Consider the following 22,279-nt stretch of genomic DNA (forward strand, 5'->3'; position numbering starts at 1 on the left):
GGGTACGTATGTGTATATTTAAAATGTACGTATGTAGGTGTAGTATATTGATGTAGGTGCATGTATGTGTGTATGTATATATATATATATATATATATATATATATATGGCATGGCCCAAGCAGAGGGTCACCCCCTAGAGCTTGGTCTGCTTGAGGTTTCTTCCTAAGAGGGAGTTTTTCCTCACCACAGTTGCCTCATGCTTGCTCTGGGGGTCGGTAAGGTTAGTCCTTATTTGAGTAAAGTGACTTGGGCCAAATTTGTTGTGATTTGGTGCTTTATATATATACATAATATAATTATACATGAATTGAAGTGCAAATGAACATTGAAGTGTATGTCTGTGTGTTGATATGTAGTGTGTTGTGAATTTGTGTTTATGTTATTATGACTGTTATAACTGTTGGACTTGTACTAGCAGGGGTGGGCGTTGATAAGCTTTGCTTCTGCCCACACCCTTTCGGACTCACAGGTTTTGTTTATATAATACTCATGTTATTTGTGTGTTTTTGTTCTTTCGGATTTGTGTGTGCCGAATAAATTTGTTCATTCATTCAATTCATTCATTCATTTATTTGTGAAGCTGTTGCTTGAATTTTAGAATGTAACTACTGATGAACAGATTTCTCAGCTTCAGTACATTTCTGTGCAGAAACAGTATCTATCTAGAAAACCACATACTGCTTTTTCTTTCACAGCTGAATTGATACAATGTCCACTGCACAGTTTGTATTTCTTTATTAGAATGTAACTGCTATGGAACAGACAGTAACTGTTTAACTCTGATTCAGTACATTTTTGTGTGAACTTTCTCTCTCTCTCTCTCTTTCTCTCTCTCTCTCTCTCTCTCCCTCTCCCACCGTTACCATTAATCAGAATCAGAATCGCCTTTATTGTCATTGTAATTTGCATTACAACGAGATTTGAGTGCAACTCCAAAAAGGTACTTTCTGTGGTGCAAGTAATTTTTGGCCAAATAAAAGACAGTGAAAATTAACAGTAAATTATTCAGAGTATATTTACAACTAATATAAACTAATCAATCCACTGAGCAAGCAACAGTTGGCAAACACATATGGGATATTCTGTAGGCAAAACAAAGTTTCTTATTGGGTTGATCTGGTGCATCAAAAGTCACCAAATTTTTTATTATTCTGTCCTCATATTATATTTTTAAATATGGTAATGTTTTTTTTAAGTTATTGTATCAACAATCTTGAGGGCATGAATTCACACCCTGTTTGTGGCCAAGGACAATTTTTCTAATTTTTTTTCTTCATTATTATTTTTTTTGCAGAGGTTAGCCAATTGTATCCATTGACGTGCCAGAAAACCTCTCATTTCTGAGACTGTAAATATGTGTGAGGTGCTGGTATACTTTGGTCAACATGAAATAAATCAGACTGTCATCTGTCGTCCTGTATAAGACACAAACATGGCCATGACTAATTACCTGCCTACATACAGTTGTATGCAAAAGTTTGGGCACCCCTGATCATTTTCATGATTTTCCTTTATAAATCATTGGTTGTCTGGATTAGGGTTGGGTATTGAGAACCGGTTCTTTTCGGGTATCGTTAAGAAATTATTCGATCCACCGATATCAATAGTCTTTTTGCTTAACGATTCCCTTATCGGTCCTTCAGAGCAGCCGTTGTTTTTGAGTGTGTTTGTTGGGAAAATGATCATTTCTCTACATTGATTACAGACCCTGCAGCATGTCTGTAATCAATCGCATCTGCAGCGTGACTCCACTTTGAGGCGTGAACCAATGAAGCAGTGCTTCGATTTGCTGGCTCGTTGGTTCTTTGATTTGCTGTTCTTCAGAAGCGGCAAGTCCGCTTCTTAACCGCTCTCAAAGCCATTAAAATATGTCAATCGTGAGTCACTTTTGTGTGGATTAAAGTCACGAACTGGGACTCTTGAGAATTGTCCTTCGTTCTGTTGGCACAGCTCCAAACGCTGCGCAGCTCTCTGCTGAGACAGAGTCTGGTTGGAATTAATAACTTCAAAATGTATTGCCACTTTAAATAAAACGACACCAAATGCTGTAATACAGACAATAAACTACAATCGACTAAAACATTTTTCCTCCAAAAATGAGACGTCCTGCATTCATTATGAATTACATTACATTACAGTCAGTCAGAGCTGCGTGTGTCAGAGCGAGCTGCAAAAAGTTTGTACCTGAGTTTTCAGAGGTGGTGTTTGTAGTTGCCATCTGCCACGCCGGTGTTTGCCAACCCGGACAGTGGGAATACCACCTCAACCGGCAACTTAGCCCCGCGACTGGACAGCAACAACGTCCGAGGCCCAACGTGGTGAATTCACTGAGGCCGCGCGCTGCGTCATTAGAGCCGCGCGTCACGAGTGCCGCTTCCCCGAGGCCTCGTGCAGCCACCGCGGATCCATCAGCGTGGAAACACAGAGGCCGCGCGGCACCAGCGCAGTGCAGATCCATCCCGGTGATAAACAACGCAGGCTGTTAACATCGGCGATCGACAAGCTGCTCATAAACCGACCATGGGGCCTAAGAAGGTTCTGACAGCGGAGGAAGGTGACGATATTAAAAAATCTCTGGACTTTTTTATCAGAGGAGATTTCTGTTGTGAAGCAGCAACAGAAATCAATCATGGATCTGGTGGAGGAGGTGAAGGCATTACGGCTCCAGAACGCCGAGAAAGACCGGCATCTGGTGCAGCTGGAAAATAGAGTGGCTGAATTGGAGCAGTACACCAGAATTAATGACGTCATCATCACAGGTCTTCACATCAAACCACGGTCCTACGCACGGGCGGTAACAGATGAGAGCGGAGGGGATCCCAGTGAACAGGAGGTCAGCTCTGTGGAAAAACAGGTTGCTGATTTCCTCCTATCTAAAGGTATAGAAATGGATTTAAATAACATTGAAGCATGCCACTCTCTGCCCCGGAGAAATGACGGTGATAAACGAACCGTCATCATGAGATTCATCAACAGAAAACACAAAACAGCACTGTTAAAACAAGGAAGAAAACTGAAAGGGACAAACGTATTCATCAATGAACATCTCACCAAACGGAATGCCGACATCGCCAGGAAAGCACGCTTCTTGAAGAAACAGGGAAAAATCCAGCACACATGGACTTCAAACTGTAAAATATTCATCAAACTGAACGGATCACCAGAACAAGCAAAAGTCATGGCAATAAGGAACATAGAGGAGCTGGACAAATATGAACAATAGTGTTTCTTAAAGCGAGGATCTGGACAGATATGACCAATAAGGTATGAGGACACAAACACATCACAACACCATGACACAGACCAGAGGAACCTATTCATCTACTACCTATTCATCTACATCTGGAGACAAGAAGGATATAACTCAAAGGATTGCTGATCATGGAAAAGTAGAACTGAGAACATTTAAATACACAGACCACAATGTACTGGACTTGGAGCACGATATAGACCCGGACAATAATTTCTTCTCAAATATCAATGACAGTTGTTGCTATTATACAGATGAACAGTTTAATCGGATCATTAAAACGGATAACAAATTATCAATAATCCATTTCAACAGCAGAAGTCTATATGCAAACTTTAACAACATTAAAGAATATTTAAGTCAGTTTAAAAAATATTTAACATAATTGCTATATCAGAAACATGGATCAATGAAGATAAAGGAATGGATTTTGAACTGGATGGATATGAATTTAATTGTGTAAACAGAAAGAATAAGAGTGGAGGAGGAGTGGCTGTGTATGTGGATAAGAACATGGATTATAAAATAGTAGACAATATGACAACTGTGATTGATAACTTATTAGAATGTATAACTATTGAAATATGTGAAGAAAAAAGCAAAAATGTATTAGTCAGCTGTATATATAGAGCACCAGGATCTAGTATTGAAACATTCACTGACTGTATGGGAAAAATGTTCTCAAAAACTAATCAAAAAACTGTGTTCATTTGTGGTGACTTAAATATTGATCTGCTCAATCCAAATAAGCACAAAATAACAGATGAATTTATCAGTATAATGTACAGTATGAGTTTATATCCAAAAATCACCAGGCCAAGCAGAATTACATCCCATAGTGCCACCTTAATTGATAATATATTCAGCAATGATATTGAGAATAACACTGTGAGTGGATTATTAATCAATGACATTAGTGATCATCTACCAGTTTTCATCGTTTATAATAGAAACCATCGGCGGAATCAGCCAGAGGAGAAAATAAAATACAGGCGAGTGCGGACAGAGGAAAACATGAACACACTAAAGAAGGATTTACAGGAGCAAAACTGGGAAAAGGTATACAGTGAAAGTGATGTTGATAGTGCATATGAAACTTTTTTACAAATATTTACATCATTATATGATAAAAATTGTCCAATTAAACAAGACTACAGAAAACAAAAAATCCAAGCTCGACCATGGATGACGAAAGGGTTACGAAATGCATGTAATAAGAAAAATACACTGTATAGAGAATTCATAAAACTAAAGACTAAAGAGGCAGAAAATAGATATAAGAAATACAAAAATAGATTAACTAATATTATACGGGTATGTAGGAAGGAATATTATAGTAACATATTATATAATAACAAAAACAATATTAAAGGAATATGGGATATATTAAATAGCATTATCAAAAATGGTAATAAAAAACAGAGTTACCCTCAGTATTTCATTGATAATAATGTCAAGAAGGAAAATAAGGATGAGGTAGTCAACGGTTTAATAATTTTTTTGTAAATATTGGACCAAGCTTGGCAGAAAAAATTCCCGATTCCCAACCTGAGGATTGGGATAATAATCTCATAGAAAGAAATCCCTGTTCAATGTTCCTCACAGCAGTGGATGGAAATGAAATTATAGACATTGTGAATAATTGTAAATATAAAACATCTACCGATTTAAATGAAATTGATATGGTGGTGGTAAAACAGGTCATTGAATGGATTGTAGAACCATTAACATACATCTGTAACTTATCATTTCAAACCGGTAAATTTCCCAATCAAATTAAAATAGCTAAGGTTGTGCCGCTGTATAAGACTGGGGATAGACACCACTTCACAAATTATAGACCTGTTTCTTTGCTTCCACAATTTTCCAAATTATTAGAAAAGTTATTCAATAATAGATTAGACAAATTCATAAATAAACATAAATTACTTACTGATAGTCAATATGGATTCAGAGCACATAGTTCAACATCACTTGCATTAATAGAATCAGTTGAGGAGATTACAAACGCCATAGACCACAAATTACATTCAGTTGGAATATTTATAGATCTTAAAAAGGCTTTTGATACAATTAATCATGACATATTAATCAATAAACTTGAACAGTATGGGATTAGGGGGTTGGTGTTGCACTGGGTGAGAAGCTACTTAAGTAACAGAAAACAGTTTGTGAAGTTGGGGGAATATACATCATCATGCTTGGACAATGCTTGTGGCGTCCCACAGGGGTCAGTATTGGGTCCAAAACTGTTTCTAATTTATATAAATGATATTGTCAATGTTTCCAAAATATTAAAATTAGTATTATTTGCAGATGACACAAGCATTTTTGTTCAGGGGGGGATTTGCAGGAGTTACTGAGGAGGATCAGTATAGAAATGGGAAAATTGAAAATATGGTTTGACAGAAATAAATTATCATTAAACTTAAGTAAAACAAAATACATGTTATTTGGCTATTGTAATACAGATATACAGGTTCAGTTACAAGTCGAGGGGGTAGATATTGAAAGGGTACATGAAAATAAGTTTCTGGGGGTGATAATAGATGATAAGATAAACTGGAAGACTCATATAAAACATATTCAAAGTAAACTGTCAAGAAGCATTTCAGTTCTAAACAAAGCGAAACATATTCTGGACCACAACTCACTCCGCATTCTTTACTGCTCACTGGTTTTACCATATTTACAGTACTGTGCAGAGGTATGGGGTAATACTTATAAAGGTACAACACAATCACTATCAGTAACGCAGAAAAGAGCTATAAGAATTATTCATAATACTGGCTATAGAGATCATACAAATCCACTATTTTTACAATCCAAATTCTTAAAATTCACAGACTTGGTTCATTTTCAAACAGTACAAATTGTGTATAAAGCAATAAACAATTTACTTCCAGCAAATATTAAAAATATGTTTTTTAACAGATCAGGGGATTACAGTCTGAGGGGGAAATTTAATTTAAAGCATCAGTGGGCACGAACAACATTAAAAGGTTTCTGTATTTCTGTCTGTGGGGTGAGGATGTGGAACAGATTGGGAGTGGGGCTCAAGCAATGTCCAAGCATGAACCAGTTCAAACAGCGGTACAAAAATATGGTTTTTTCTGGGTATAGGGAGGAGGAAGGGTAATGAGGGTTAGGGTGTTTTTGTTGTTTGCTTCGGCTTGTAAATATATAGTATTTTGTATGTAAGTAGGTATGTGTAGGTGTATATTTATGTTTGTGTATATATATGTGTATATATGTATATGTGTATATATGTGTATGTTGATGTGTATATGTATGTGTGTGTATATATATGTATATATATATATATTGATATCGGTTTAGGTGTGTAGGAATTTATGTGTATATGTGGCAAAGGGTATTACTGGTTGTGGGGAAGAAGGGGTAGGGATAAATAAGCTGATGCTTCACCCTACCCCTTTTCGGACATGTTGGGTACACAGTAGGAACTTTTTTGTTGTTGTCTTTACTGATCTATCTTGTAATTGTTGTTGTATCAAATGTTCGAAATAAACAGTTTTCTTTCTTTCTTTCTTTCTTTCATCTTGACGTGTAGCGCAGTGGGCTGCTAGAGCTCAGCTCAGATGTATGGAAAGACATTCATGCCAATAATGTCTGAAAGGAAATGCTTTTGACAAAAACTACAGATTTTGTTTATTTCTATTTATGTCCAGAGATCAAGGATCCACCATGTACAGTTTATTATGTCCAGAGTTTAAGGATCCAGTGACCAATTGCATATTTATTTACTTTAAGACTTGGTATGCATGGCTGAAAATGAACACAGCATTTTAAGAAAAACACTTGCTACCTACAGTAAAATTTGGAGGTGGTTCCATCATGCTGTGTGGCTGTGTCGCCAGTGCAGGTACTGGGAATCTTGTTAAAGTTAAGGGTCACATGGATTCCAATCAATATCAGCAGATTCTTGAGAACAATGTTCATGAATCAGTGACAAAGTTGAAGTTGCGCTTGGGCTGGATCTTTCAACAAGACAACAACCCTAAATACTGCTCAAAATCTACTAAGGCATTCATGCAGAGGAACAAGTACAACGTTCTGGAATGGCCATCTCAGTCCCCAGACCTGAATATTATCGAAAATCTGTGGTGTGATTTTAAGCAGGCTGTCCAAGCTCGGAAACCAACAAACCTGAGATGTTTTGTAAAGAAGAATGGTCCAAAATACCTTCAACCAGAATCCAGACTCTCATTGGAAGCTATAGGAAGCATTTAGAGGCTGTTGTTTCTGCAAAAGGAGGATCTACTAAATATTGATGTATTTTTTCTGTTGGGGTGCCCAAATTTATGCATCTGCATAATTTTGTTTAAAAAATTATTGCACACTTTTTGTAAATCATATAAACTTCATTTCACTTCTCAAATATCACTGTTTGTCTGCTATATGATATATTTAACTGGAATTTCTGAGCCAAACAACCAATGATTTATAAAGGAAAATCATGGAAATTATCAGGGGTGCCCAAACTTTTATATACAACTGTACAACCTCTATGTATCCTACACCTTTCTTTGTACTCAGATTATGTGTCAAAGTGGAGTTGGACATCCTCCAAATGTAGTTATGGGATGTTATTTTGACCCGATGCCCATATACCGCCAAGATGGTGCTCATAATGTTTGTGCATTCTGTGTGTGACCCGTCAACAGGTTGCAGAGCAGCTAATGACGATTGCCTATGAGAACGGAGTGAACCTGTTTGACACAGCCGAGGTCTATGCAGGCGGCAGGTAGGTGTGATAGAAACCTCAGTGTGTATCACTGAGTAATCTGTGCAGTAATGCTCCAGACCAGCAAATGCACATTTCCTACACACAATATAGAACTATAAATATAAATATCTTATCAAACGGAAACAGGGTTGGGTAGTAACTGAGATTACATAATCAGATTACAAAAAATAAGATTACACTGGAAAAGTATTGTACATTGTCAAGGATGACTTGATTTAATTTTGATTGTTAAAATATGGTAATTTTAAAATAATGAAACAATCAATGATCCAATGCTGTTACTGTATCTCAGTAACTCCAAGTGAACTAGAAGCAGCTCTATCCAATATTCTGTCTTAAATTTTTTAAGATTGTATTTACAATGCAGGCATGTACAAAAAGACAATCTGCACAAGATGGAAGACTCAAAAGCTTCTTGAAAGAATATCTTTACATTTAATAATGTGCATCAAAAAAAAACAAAACAAAACCCATAAACATTAAATGTAATTTCTTTTATTTTTTATTTTATTTTATTTTTTCTTTTTTGGAAAAAAAAAGCATAATTTTCAGATAATAACTTTGAGACATATATACTCAACAAAAATATAAACGCAACACTTTTGGTGTTGCTCCCATTTTGTATGAGATGAACTCAAAGATCTAAAACTTTTTCCACATGTACAATATCACCATTTCTCTCAAATATTGTTCACAAACCAGTCTAAATCTGTGATAGTGAGCACATCTCCTTTGCTGAGATAATCCATCCCACCTCACAGGTGTGCCATATCAAGATGCTGATTAGACACCATGATTAGTGCACAGGTGTGCCTTAGACTGCCCACAATAAAAGGCCACTCTGAAAGGTGCAGTTTTATCACGCAGCACAATGCCACAGATGTCGCAAGATTTGAGGGAGCGTGCAATTGGCATGCTGACAGCAGGAATGTCAACCAGAGCTGTTGCTCGTGTATTGAATGTTCATTTCTCTACCATAAGCCGTCTCCAAAGGCGTTTCAGAGAATTTGGCAGTACATCCAACCAGCCTCACAACCGCAGACCACGTGTAACCACACCAGCCCAGGACCTCCACATCCAGCATGTTCACCTCCAAGATCGTCTGAGACCAGCCACTCGGACAGCTGCTGGAACAATCGGTTTGCATAACCAAAGAATTTCTGCACAAACTGTCAGAAACTGTCTCAGGGAAGCTCATCTGCATGCTCGTCGTCCTCATCTGGGTCTCGACCTGACTCCAGTTCGTCGTTGTAACCAATTTGAGTGGGCAAATGCTCACATTCGCTGCCGTTTGGCACGTTGGAGAGGTGTTCTCTTCACGGATGATGCGAAGGAGATGTGTTGCACTGCATGAGGCAAATGGTGGTCACACCAGATACTGACTGGTATCCCCCCCCAGTAAAACAAAACTGCACCTTTCAGAGTGGCCTTTTATTGTGGGCAGTCTAAGGCACACCTGTGCACTAATCATGGTGTCTAATCAGCATCTTGATATGGCACACCTGTGAGGTGGGATGGATTATCTCAGCAAAGGAGAAGTGCTCACTATCACAGATTTAGACTGGTTTGTGAACAATATTTGAGGGAAATGGTGATATTGTGTATGTGGAAAAAGTTTTAGATCTTTGAGTTAATCTCATGCAAAATGGGAGCAAAACCAAAAGTGTTGCGTTTATATTTTTGTTGAGTATATATTAGATTTTGTTTTAATTTAAAATTATTTATTTTAATTTGTTGTGAGTTAAAGAGAAATAACATTTGTGGTTGTGTCCATTCTTTTAGTATAATGTGTATCATTTTCAATCGTTGATTTTGAAGCAATCCAAAAGAATTCAAATTACACTACTCTTTTTGTCATGGAATCCATTACATTACAAATTACAAAAAGGGTCATACAATTTGTATTTAGTAGCTGATTACATTTCAGATTCAATAATCTGACTGAAGTATGAACATAAAATCCTGCAAATTAATTTAGCCTTTCATAGTTTTTTTCACACACTGAGGTTGCTGTTTGTACATGTAAAAAAGATCTCCATTTTTCAAAATGTCTGATGGAAGTGCAGGACACATCTGATACTGGCAACTGTCATCACGAATAAAACTTCAAAATCAGAACACATTTATGTCATATCTGTCACGAGCTGGAGGGGAAGGAAGCTGCATGCAAAACCTATCGTCATCAACAGCAGTGCAAGTTGTAATTTATGATTCGACTCCCACTCATATTTTCACTCAAGCATATGTATATTCTTACACAAACATTGTTTTTATATACATACAGTGCCCTCCAAAAAGAGAGTTTTCTTAAAAAGAAAACTGAACGTTCAGCTACAATTTGCCAGAAGGTACAGCTGAGATGTAAGTCTAGATTTGATGTTTTGGTGAAAGAAGATCCTCCTCTGTACCACTTCATCATGAAGCTGTATAAATGGGGATACAAAATGCAAAACATGCTGTGCCCAATTTCTCCAGTCACAGTGTCTTGGTGTCTTTCCTCACTCTTCTCCTTCTTGCACAGTCACTCAGTTTTTGAGAACTGTCTAGTCCACACAGATTTACCACAGAGTGACATACTGTTTATATTTATACATAATTGATGTAAATAAAGTCCAAGACATATTCAGTGACTTGGAAATGTTCATGTATCCATCCACTGACTTGTCTGAAGGAAACTGGTAATAACACTGACAGGTATTACACCAAAGGGAGCCATTACTTATGCAACATCTTTTATATTTAAATAAATTTACATCAAGTTGTAGAGATTTGCTTTGAGTTTGAGTCTAAGGAAGATATTTTTTAGAAATTTTAATATTGAGAAGCCTGATTTACTTTCTGTATTTGAAATGGCATAAACAAATTAAAATGTGTGAAATATCAAGCGGCCCGATACTGTTGGAGGGCACTGTACACACATTTAGATATTTGAAAAGGGTTTTTTTCTTTGCTTTTAATAAAAGTTATATACTTTTATGAAGAGTTAAACAACATTTCCATAAACAACCTTTATTTATTGAGAACCAGAAGCTGTTTAGTGACAGTGAATTGTTTCAGCCAGGTATTATGGAAGAATTGTTTATGAATTCCAAAAAAATTATCTAATAATGTCATTCCATTTATGTTGCTTTGCAGGGCAGAAATCATTCTAGGAAACATTATCAAGAAGAAATGCTGGAGGTAATGGTAACATCAATATGTGTGTTTGTGTGCCCTTATATTTTGTTGTTATCTCAACGCAAATAGCTGATTCCCATTGCTAAGACCAGGCCTCTATAAGGATTTAGGCATAGGTCTCAAACTGGAAAGTCATGGGTCAGAAAAGACCTGTGAGCCTAGAGTTTATTGCCCGCAATATGTTGTGTCATTACAACAACTGTGTCTCTTCCCTGTCAAAATTTAGGTAGATTTTTTTCGCAACATTATGGCAAATGCAACGTGGCCTAGTAGCCACAGATCCTGTGTTATCGGGGGTTATTTCTGCAGTCACACTTACAAATTATTACAGAATGGGGTTATGAGAAGATGCAACATCTCCATGCTGTGTAAGACACGTAAGACCAATAAGGTCAATATGTAAGACCTGACAGGCATCCAGTTTTAAAAAAAAAGATGTGATAGTTATACAGTTTAAACCAGTCTCAACAAATTTGCATGTTTATAGAAAGTTCTTGCCCTTGTCTTTTGAAGTGTTCAATGTTGTCATTCTGCCATCTATTTTTCACACTCGGCACAGCGAAGCAGGAGTTTCTTCCAGTCACACAAGGTGGCAACAGTGGTCACTCACTCACTCACTCACCTTCAGCCACTTTCTCCCATTAAGGGGCACGGTGGGTGGGGGTGGGGGAGCTGGAGCCTATCCTAGCAGTCACAGGGTGTGAGGTGGGGTATACCCTGGACAGGATACCAGTCTTCAAGATGGCACTGCAGAGGGCCACCTCAATGTTTTGGTATGCACTCTTTAGTTTGTTTTTTTGTGTTACTTTTGTAACACACAAAGGTTCCTAGATCTCTCTCACCCGCAAAGAGCTCACGAAGATCAGGGGAACAAGACCCGTGGATTTGTTTCTTGTTTTTCTCGAGCCTTCAGTGGAGTTATTGGACATCTTAGCCAAAGGTGCCCTTGTAGTGAAACACTGGAAGAGGGGGTGGTGTGGTGATGCGCTTGTGTGGGATGAGCCTGCCTCCAGGTGAGAGATCGATCATCTGGTGTCCTGGTGCAGACAGAACAATCTGGAGCTCAACACCCTCAAGGCAGTGGAGATAGTTGCTGACTTCAGAAAGAACTCAGTTCTGGCTGCCCCATCAGCCTGTGTGACTCCCCAGTTGCCATTGTGGAGTCCTTCCCCTATCTGGGGATCACCATAACCCAGAACCTCAAGTGGAAGCTAAACATCAGTTCTCTCATCAAGAGAGCACAGCGGACGTACTTTCTGAGGCAACGGAGGAAGTTCAACCTGCCAAAAATCAAATCAAATCAGTTTTATTTATATAGCGCCAAATCACAACAAACAGTTGCCCCAAGGCGCTTTATATTGTAAGGCAAAGCCATACAATAATTACGGAAAAACCCCAACGGTCAAAACGACCCCCTGTGAGCAAGCACTTGGCGACAGTGGGAAGGAAAAACTCCCTTTTAACAGGAAGAAACCTCCAGCAGAACCAGGCTCAGGGAGGGGCAGTCTTCTGCTGGGACTGGTTGGGGCTGAGGGAGAGAACCAGGAAAAAGACATGCTGTGGAGGGGAGCAGAGATCAATCACTAATGATTAAATGCAGAATGGTGCATACAGAGCAAAAAGAGAAAAAACAATGATGTGAACTTCTACACTGTCATCAATGAGTCTATCCTCTACTCTTCCATCACCATCTGGTACGCTGCTGCCACTGCTAAGGACAGGAGCAGACTGCAGCGTATCATCCATGCAGAGGTGAAGATGACTGACTGCAGTCTGCCATCCCTACAGGACCTGTATGCCTCTCCTCTGGCAAGAGGCTGAGGTCCATCAGGACTAAAACGTCAAGATACAAAAACAGCTTCTTTCCATCCACAGCTGGACTCATAAGTAATATCAGAGAACCCTGCTTACTCTGCCTCTCTCCCCCACTACCATAAAGCATTTGGTCACCCCAGGTACTGTAAATCTGTACTCCAGTCACATGTCTTTGCACTGTCCCATTCCATTTTGGTTTATTTATTTAAGAGTGAATATAGTTTTGTTCTACAACTCTACTTTACTTTTTATGACTCTATTTTACTTCTTATAGTAGTGTTTTTTTTATAGTTTATGCACCAATAACACAAGATCAAATTTCTTGGATATGCAAACTTGCTTGACAATTAATGTGATTCTGATTCTGTGGTAAATTCTGTGTGAAAATTTTATTATTGATCTGTACTTCACTAATTGATCAGGAGCTAAATTGTATGTCAACACAATATGTTCTACCTACATGCCAAGTTTCAAGTAACTTATATTTGTTTTTCTTGAGTTACTGAAAAATAAAGATTCTTGACTCACCAAGTGACTTTTCATTACCCTCCAAATCACACAAATTGAACAAGTGAATTGAAAATATGCTTAATGGACACGTGAGTTTTAAAAATAAAAATCTCTCAAACATCCCAAAAACATTTTTCTTCTCGTATGAGTTGATTTTTCAGCCGATTCAAAAAAAGCCCTATTTCGAAAAACGGCAATGGAAACATTTTTTTTCCACTATTATAAGTCACGTGATGTCCAGAAAGAATTAAATGACATTCTGAAATAGACGACATGGTACATGTGGATGGAGTAAGAGATGAAAAGGTTGTCAGAAGACAGAAAACATGACATTATGGCAATATTGGATTTAAAAAAAATAGGGAAATGGCAATATTTAGTGGGATTTACCATTTCATTGTTGGATTTTTCAGTTTTGCACAAGCCATGACTCTTGAATGACAGTTATCCCAACAACACACAAAACAGCCGTCATAGTCCATCAGGTGAGGTTAGACCTTACTTGTGTGAAGCACCTTGAGGCAACTTTGTTGTGATTTGGCGCTATATAAATATCCTAAATGAAATGAAATGATCAGTTACTGGACACACTGCCATTTTGCTATTCTGTTTTCAACTTCATTTTTTATTATCGTACTGACAGAAATCGACATTCTGTAAAGACATTCTGAAAAGACATTCTGAAAATATTGCTAAACATATGTACAAACCTGTAATGCAACTCATTCACTCACATTTTGGTCTGATAAATCCTGCTAAAGGAGGGAAAAACAGAAATGGTAAATGGACTGCATTTATATAGCACCTTTCCATCTGCATCAGATGCTCAAAGCGCTTTACAAATAATGCCTCACATTCACCCCAGTGTGAGGGTGCTGCCATGCAAGGCACTCACTACACACTGGGAGCAATAGGGGATTAAAGACTTTGCCCAAGGGCTGGGATTTGAACCGAGGATCTTCTGGTCTCAAGCCCAATGCCTTAACCACTAGACCATCACCTTCCCTAAACTTCCCCAGAAGTTCTTTCAAAAGACCTGCCCGTCATATCTGAGCCTGCGGTTGGAGTATAGCTTTAATTGGGCACTTTTTCTGCAGCTATAGTAACAAGAACTAATAACTGTAAGTATACCTTCTGGGAACGGGTGGAAGTTTCAGTTGTGTTACGGTTCGCTTTTCCACCAGTGACCACACATGTTGACATCAGAGCTGAGGTGTGCAGTCATAAGGAAAGCAAGTGTCCTATCTAACTTTTATTGTCTCTGTTCAGCTTCACGCTTGGAACACTGTTCTTCATGCACAGCAGTATTTGCCTAAATTTCTCCTTAATCCAATTAATGACTTTCAGTTCACACCCTGGCTGTGTGTGTTGTGAAAGAGTAGTGACACGGACCCACAACAGGGGGCGTAAATGAACGGACAATGAAAGAGTCAAATATGAACACTTTACTGTTGTGAAAAGTACAACCAAACACAGCAGATTACAGAATATGTACAACAGTCAATTAGCAAAGGTGACGTGTGGGCAGGCTCGAGGATAGAGGACGTCTGTCCTGAGAAGAACCGGAACCACACGATTTCCTCCGCCACCGAACCTGGAGAATACTGGAGCCGCCAAATCCCGAAACCCCAGGTGGCCACTGTCTCCACGTGTCAGATCTGGTACTGCTGGCGAGGAGCAGAGACAATCAGATGTGGGTGTGTGAACACCCAGTAACAACAACGGTGGGAATTCCACCTCCACCTCTAACACACACTCGTGCAGTGTCTGAGTAACCACTTATCTGGATATGCAGGCTGAGAAGGTTACCTCCTAAGGTAGATCATATCTCGGCAACGAGGTGGAGATGACGTCCGGTCTTTATGGAGTGGGATGATGAAGTGTAGATGGGTGACAGCTGTCAAGAGATAATGAGTGACAGCTGTCACCCCCGGCTGTGTCCGTGGCGGCAGCGCCCTCTCGTGCCTGAAGCCCGCACTTTAGGCAGGACGCCCTCTGGTGGTGGGCCAGCAGTACCTCCTCTTCTGGCGGCCCACACAACAGGACCCCCCCCTCAACGGGCGCCTCCTGGCGCCCGACCAGGCTTGTCCTGGTGACGGCGGTAGAAATCGGCCAGGAGGGCCGGGTCCAGGATGAAGCTCCTCTTCACCCAGGAGCGTTCTTCGGGTCCATACCCCTCCCAGTCCACCAAATACCGGAACCCCCGGCCCATCCGTCGACGATCCGGGCAGGAGGCGGCGCCGGTCCAGGAGCACAGAGGGGTGAGGTGTGGTGGGGTTTGATTCTTGACACGTGAAAAACCGGGTGGATCCGCAGTGAAGCTGGGAGTCGGAGCTTCACTGCGGCAGGACTGAGGATTTTGAGGATTTCATACGGTCCAATGTACCTGTCCTTGAGCTTTGGAGAGTCCACCTGGAGGGGGATGTCCTTTGTGGATAGCCACACCTCCTGCCCGGGCTGGTAAGCAGGGGCCAGGGACCGCCGGCGGTCTGCATGGGTCTTCGCCCTCGTCCGGGCCTTTAACAAGGCAGAACGGGCGGAGCGCCACACCCGACGGCACTTCCGCAGGTGGGCCTGGACCGAGGGCACACCGACCTCTCCCTCCACCACAGGAAATAACGGGGGCTGATACCCCAAACACACCTCAAATGGGGAGAGGCCGGTGGCAGAGGACACCTGGCTGTTATGTGCGTACTTGATCCAGGCCAGAAGTTCACTCCAGGCCCTCGGGTGGGCGGACGTCACACAGCGCAGGGCTTGCTCCAATTCCTGATTGGCCCATTCTACCTGTCCATTGGTCTGCGGGTGATACCCGGACGAGAGGCTCACAGTGGCCCCCAGTTCCCGGCAGAAGCTCCTCCAGACGTGTGAGGAAAACTGGGGACCACAATCAGAGACGATGTCGGTAGGTATCCCATGCAGACGGACGACATGGTGGACCAGGAGGTTTGCAGTCTCCTGGGCCGTGGGGAGCTTCGGGAGGGCCACGTAGTGGGCCGCCTTGGAGAATCGGTCCACTATCGTGAAGATGGTTGTCATGCCCTGGGACAGCGGGAGGCCCGTGACAAAATCCAGACCGATGTGGGACCAGGGGCGATGAGGCACAGGAAGTGGCTGAAGAAGTCCCTGTGCCTTCTGGTGGTCTGCCTTGCCCCTGGTGCAGGCCTGGATATATTCCCGGACATCGGCCTCCAGGGACGCCCACCAGAAGTGCTGCTGGACCACTGCCACGGTCCTTCGCAGCCCCGGATGACAGGAGAGCTTAGAACCATGACAGAAATCCAAGACAGCAGCTCTTGCCTCTGGTGGGACGTAGAGTCTGTTCTTCAGCCCTGTTCCGGGGTCCGGGCTCCCTGCCAGGGCCTCCCGGACGGTCTTCTCCACATCCCAGGTGAGGGTGGCCACGATAGTGGACTCCGGAGTGATGGGCTCCGGTGGATCCGACAGCTCAGTCTTGACTTCATCTTCATGCACCCGGGACAAGGCATCCGATCTCTGGTTCTTGGTCCCGGGGCAGTAGGTGATCCGGAAGTCAAAACGCCCGAAGAACAGTGACCAGCGGGCTTGCCTGGGGTTCAGCCGCCTGGCGGTCCTGATATACTCCAGGTTCCGATGGTCAGTGAAAACCGTGAACGGCACAGACGCTCCCTCCAACAGGTGTCTCCACTCCTCAAGAGCCTCTTTCACCGCAAGGAGTTCTCGATTGCCGACGTCATAGTTCCGTTCAGCTGGGGTCAACCTGCGGGAAAAATAGGCACACGGGTGAAGGACCTTATCGGTCTCTCCGCTCTGGGATAGCACGGCTCCTATCCCTGAGTCAGAGGCGTCCACTTCAACCACAAACTGGCGGCTAAGGTCGGGCTGCACCAACACTGGTGCAGTCGAGAACCGTCGTTTCAACTCCTTGAATGCGGCTTCGCACCAATCCAACCAGGTGAAGGGGACTTTAGGAGAGGTCAGGGCTGTCAGGGGGCTAACTACCTGGCTATAGCCCTTTATGAACCTCCTGTAGAAATTTGCAAAGCCGAGGAACTGTTGCAGCTTCCTCCGGCTTGTAGGTTGGGGCCAATCTCTCACCGCTGCAACCTTGGCCGGATCAGGGGCGACGGAGATAGAGGAGATGATAAACCCCAGGAAGGACAAAGAAGTGCGGTTCTCCAACAACCGCTGCAGGACCTGACGTACATGCTGGACATGAGTCTCAGGGTCCGGGGAAAAGATGAGAATATCGTCCAGATATACGAAGACGAATCGGTGCAGGAAGTCCCGCAAGACATCGTTTACCAAAGCTTGGAACGTTGCGGGGGCGTTAGTGAGGCCGAACGGCATGACCAGGTACTCAAAGTGACCTAACGGGGTGTTAAATGCCATCTTCCATTGGTCTCCCTTCCGGACCCGAACCAGGTGATACGCATTCCGAAGATCCAATTTTGTAAAGATTTTGGCTCCATGCAGGGGGGTGAACACGGAATCCAACAAGGGCAACGGGTATCGATTGCGAACCGTAATCTCATTCAGCCCCCTGTAATCGATGCATGGACGGAGTCCGCCATCTTTCTTGCCCACAAAAAAGAAACCTGCACCCATCGGGGAGGTGGAATTTCGGATCAACCCGGCAGCTAATGAGTCCCGGATGTAGGTCTCCATTGATTCGCGTTCAGGTCGTGAGAGGTTGTACAGCCTGCTGGACGGGAACTCCACGCCTGGTATCAAATCAATGGCACAATCGTACGGATGGTGCGGAGGAAGGGTGAGTGCCAGATCCTTGCTGAAGATGTCAGCAAGATCGTGGTACTCAACCGGCACCACTGTCAGATTGGGAGGGACTTTGACCTCCTCCTTAGCCTGTAAACCGGGAGGAACCGAGGATCCTAAACACACCCGATGGCAGGTTTCGCTCCACTGAACCACCACCCCAGACAGCCAATCAATCCGGGGATTGTGTTTCAACATCCAAGGGAAGCCCAAAATCACATGGGAGGTAGAAGGAGTCACAAAAAACTCGATCTCCTCCCGATGATTCCCAGACACTACCAGAGTTGCTGGTTGTGTCTTGTGCGTGATTAAAGGGAGAAGGGTGCCATCTAGTGCCTGCACCTGCAATGGTGAAGGAAGCGCCACCAGAGGGAGCCCTGCTTCCCTAGCCCATCTGCTATCCAGCAGATTCCCTTCTGATCCCGTGTCCACCAGTGCTGGGGCTTGAAGGGTTAAATCCCCACTCAGGATTGTAACTGGGAGTCGTGTGGCAATACGTGTGTGTCCCACGTGCATGTTATGACCCCCTTTAGCCCAGTCTCTAAAGGCGAGTGTTGTCATTTTGGCCGTTTGGGGCAGTTTCTCTGTATATGCTCCTTTGAGCTGCAGAAAAAACACTCCCCGTGGACCAGCCTCCTCATTCTGTCATTTGATCTTATATTGGCCCTGCGCGTTTCCCTAGCAACACCAGCAGGGGGTGCTGTTGCCCCACGGAGCGCTGCGGCTGTGGAGCGTGGGGAGGGCGGAACCTTTTCAGACCTGGAAGGGAGAGGGACGGTGCGTGCCCGGCCACGTCCTTCATCTCGCTCCCGACGGCGTTCCTCTAACCGATTGTCTAACCGTATAACGAGATCAATAAGTCCATCCAAATCCCGCGGTTCGTCCTTGGCCACCAGGTGCTCCTTCAGGACCGACAACAGTCCGTTTATGAAGGCGGCGCGGAGGGCAGCGTTATTCCACCTGGACCTCGCAGCCGCAATGCGGAAGTCGACTGCATAAGCGGCTGCGCGCCAGCGTCCCTGTCTCATTGACAGCAGCACAGTTGAAGCGGTCTCTCCCCTGTTAGGGTGGTCAAACACGGTTTTGAACTCCCTCACAAACCCAGTGTACGTATGAAGGAGCCGTGAATTTTGCTCCCAAAGCGCTGTAGCCCAAGCGCGTGCCTCTCCTCGAAGCAGATTAATTACATAAGCTACTTTACTAGCATCAGACGCGTACATGACGGGACGTTGTGCAAAGACGAGCGAACACTGCATGAGAAAGTCCGCGCACGTCTCCACACAACCTCCGTACGGCTCTGGGGGGCTTATGTATGCTTCAGGGGATGGTGGGAGGGGTTGTTGAATGACCACTGGAACATTCATATCCTGCACAGGGTCGGCAGGAGGAGGAGCTGCAGCAGCGCCCTGGAGAGAGCCTCCACCCTGCGGTTCAGGAGGATGTTTTGCACGGTCATCTGATCCAACCGAGCCGTAAAGGCGGTGAGGATGTGCTGCAACTCACCACTCATGCCTCCTGCAGACGCCTGTGCACCCTGCTCTCCCATTGGCCGTTCAATGGCTGGGTGACACCCCTCGGAGTCCATGACGCTGGCCGAGATATCCTGTTGTGAAAGTGTAGTGACACGGTCCCACAACAGGGGGCGTAAATGAACGGACAATGAAAGAGTCAAATATGAACACTTTACTGTTGTGAAAAGCACAACCAAACACAGCAGATTACAGAATATGTACAATAGTCAATTAGCAAAGGTGACGTGTGGGCATGCTCGAGGATAGAGGACGTCTGTCCTGAGAAGAACCGGAACCACACGATTTCCTCCGCCACCAAACCTGGAGAATAGTGGAGCCGCCAAATCCCGAACACCCCAGGTGGCCACTGTCTCCGCGTGTCAGATCTGGTACTGCTGGCGAGGAGCAGAGACAATCAGATGTGGGTGTGTGAACACCCAGTAACAACAACGGTGGGAATTCCACCTCCACCTCTAACACACACTCGTGCAGTGTCTGAGTAACCACTTATCTGGATATGCAGGCTGAGAAGGTTACCTCCTAAGGTAGACGATATCTCGGCAACGAGGTGGAGATGACGTCCGGTCTTTATGGAGTGGGATGATGAAGTGTAGATGGGTGACAGCTGTCAAGAGATAATGAGTGACAGCTGTGTCCGTGGCGGCAGCGCCCTCTCGTGCCTGAAGCCCGCACTTTAGGCAGGGCGCCCTCTGGTGGTGGGCCAGCAGTACCTCCTCTTCTGGCGGCCCACACAACAGTGTGAACAGGATTTGGGTTGGGGATGCTGTAGTGGGGTGTCTCACTAAGCCAACAAGAACATATCCAAAATGCATACAACATTTAGCAGCGCTAAAATTCTAATATTTAATTTAAAGCCTGACTCTGGTCACATTAACGTCAACAAATCAATGGTGCTACAAAAAAGGCGAGCACATGTTGCAACTCACGTTACCAGATTCCATTATACAGTGAGGGAAATAAGTATTTGATCCACTGTCAATTTTACAAGGTTTTCCACCTGAATGGAGTGGTCTATCATTTTTATCGTAGGTACACTTCAGATGTGAGAGACAGAATAAAAAAAAAAAAAAAAAAAATCAGAAAATCACATTGTATGATTTTTAAATAATTAATTTGTATTGTATTGCATGAAATAAGTATTTGATACAATAGAAAAATATCCTAATATTTGGTACACAAACCTTTTTTTGCAGTTACAGTCAGGCCTGTAGTTCTTGACAAAATTTTCACACGCTGCAACAGGGATTTTGGTCCACTCCTCTATACAGATCTTCTCCAAAGCTTTCAGATTTTGAGTTTGAGCTCTCTCCAAAGATTTTCTATTGAGTTCAGGTCTGGAGACTGACTAGGCTACTCCAGGACCTTGAAATGCTTCTTACAGAGCCACTCCTTAGTTGGCCTGACCTGTGTGTTTTGGGTCATTGTCATACTGAAAGACCCAGCCATGCCCTAACTTCAATGTTCTTACTGAGGGAAGGAGGTTGTTTGCCCAAATCTTGCAATACATGACCCCATCCATCCTCCCTTCAGTACGGTGCAGTCGTCCTGTCCACTTTGCAGAAGAGCACCCCCAGTGTATGATGTTTCCACCACCATGCTTCACGGTTAGGATGGTGTTCTTGGGGTTGTTCTCATCCTCCAAACACGGCGAGTGGAGTTGATGCCAAAAAGCTCAATTTTGGTCTCATCTGACCACATGACCTTCTCCCATGCCTCCTCTGGATCATCCAGATGGTCACTGGCAAATTTCAAACAGGCCTGGACATGTGCTGGCTTGAGCAGGGGGACCTTGCTGCCCTGCAGGATTTTAAACCATGGCAGCGTCGGGTGTTACTAATGTAATCTTTGTGACTGTGGTCCCAGCTCTCTTCAGGTTATTGACCAGGTCCTCCTGTGTAGTTCTGAGCTTTCTTAGAATCATCCTTACCCCACAAAGTGAGATCTTGCATAGAACCCCAGATTGACAGCTTTTATTTCTTCCATTTTCTAATAACAGTTGTTGCCTTCTCACCAAGCTGCTCTCCTATTTTCCTGTAGCCCATCCCAGCCTTGTGCAGGTCTACAATTTTGTCCCTGGTGTCCTTAGACAGCTCTTTGGTATTGGCCATGATGGGTAGGTTGGAGTGTGACTGACTGAGTGTGTGGACAGGTGTCTTTTATACAGGTAACAAGTTCAAACAGGTGCAATTAATACAGGTAATGAGTACAGAATAGGAGGACTTCTTAAAGACAAACTAATAGGTCTGTGAGAGCCAGAATTCTTATGGAAATTAATTATTTAAAAATCATGCAATGTCAGACCTTTCCATTCTTTGTTGGTGGGAAAACTTGCAAAATCGACAGTGGATAGAATACTTATTTGCCTTACTGTAGGTTTGACAGTACTAAGAATGACTCATTCAGAATTGCTCATTATTCTGCAAAAGCTTCAAACATTAAAATTTTTGTGTAGATAACAACAGGGGGACAA

At 43.0% G+C, this 22,279-nt stretch overlaps 1 protein-coding gene and 1 long non-coding RNA gene across 3 annotated transcripts in view; both read left to right on the forward strand.

The window, feature by feature from the left end:
- The window catches only part of kcnab1a (potassium voltage-gated channel, shaker-related subfamily, beta member 1 a), a 385,002-nt gene that overhangs the window by 321,920 nt on the left and 40,803 nt on the right, over positions 1-22,279 (forward strand). For both annotated transcript variants that reach the window (XM_034168097.1, XM_034168098.1), the window contains exons 4-5: positions 7,938-8,017; positions 11,156-11,200. In XM_034168097.1, the coding sequence (XP_034023988.1) occupies positions 7,938-8,017; positions 11,156-11,200 (125 nt within the window). The remainder of the gene's footprint in view (positions 1-7,937; positions 8,018-11,155; positions 11,201-22,279) is intronic.
- On the forward strand, positions 14,682-20,624 carry LOC117508356. Its single transcript, XR_004560064.1, has 3 exons — positions 14,682-14,887; positions 19,713-19,718; positions 20,556-20,624. It is a non-coding gene; the product is annotated as an uncharacterized LOC117508356 (long non-coding RNA).

Source organism: Thalassophryne amazonica, chromosome 4 (genome assembly GCF_902500255.1).
Source record: "Thalassophryne amazonica chromosome 4, fThaAma1.1, whole genome shotgun sequence".
Taxonomy (NCBI): domain Eukaryota; kingdom Metazoa; phylum Chordata; class Actinopteri; order Batrachoidiformes; family Batrachoididae; genus Thalassophryne; species Thalassophryne amazonica.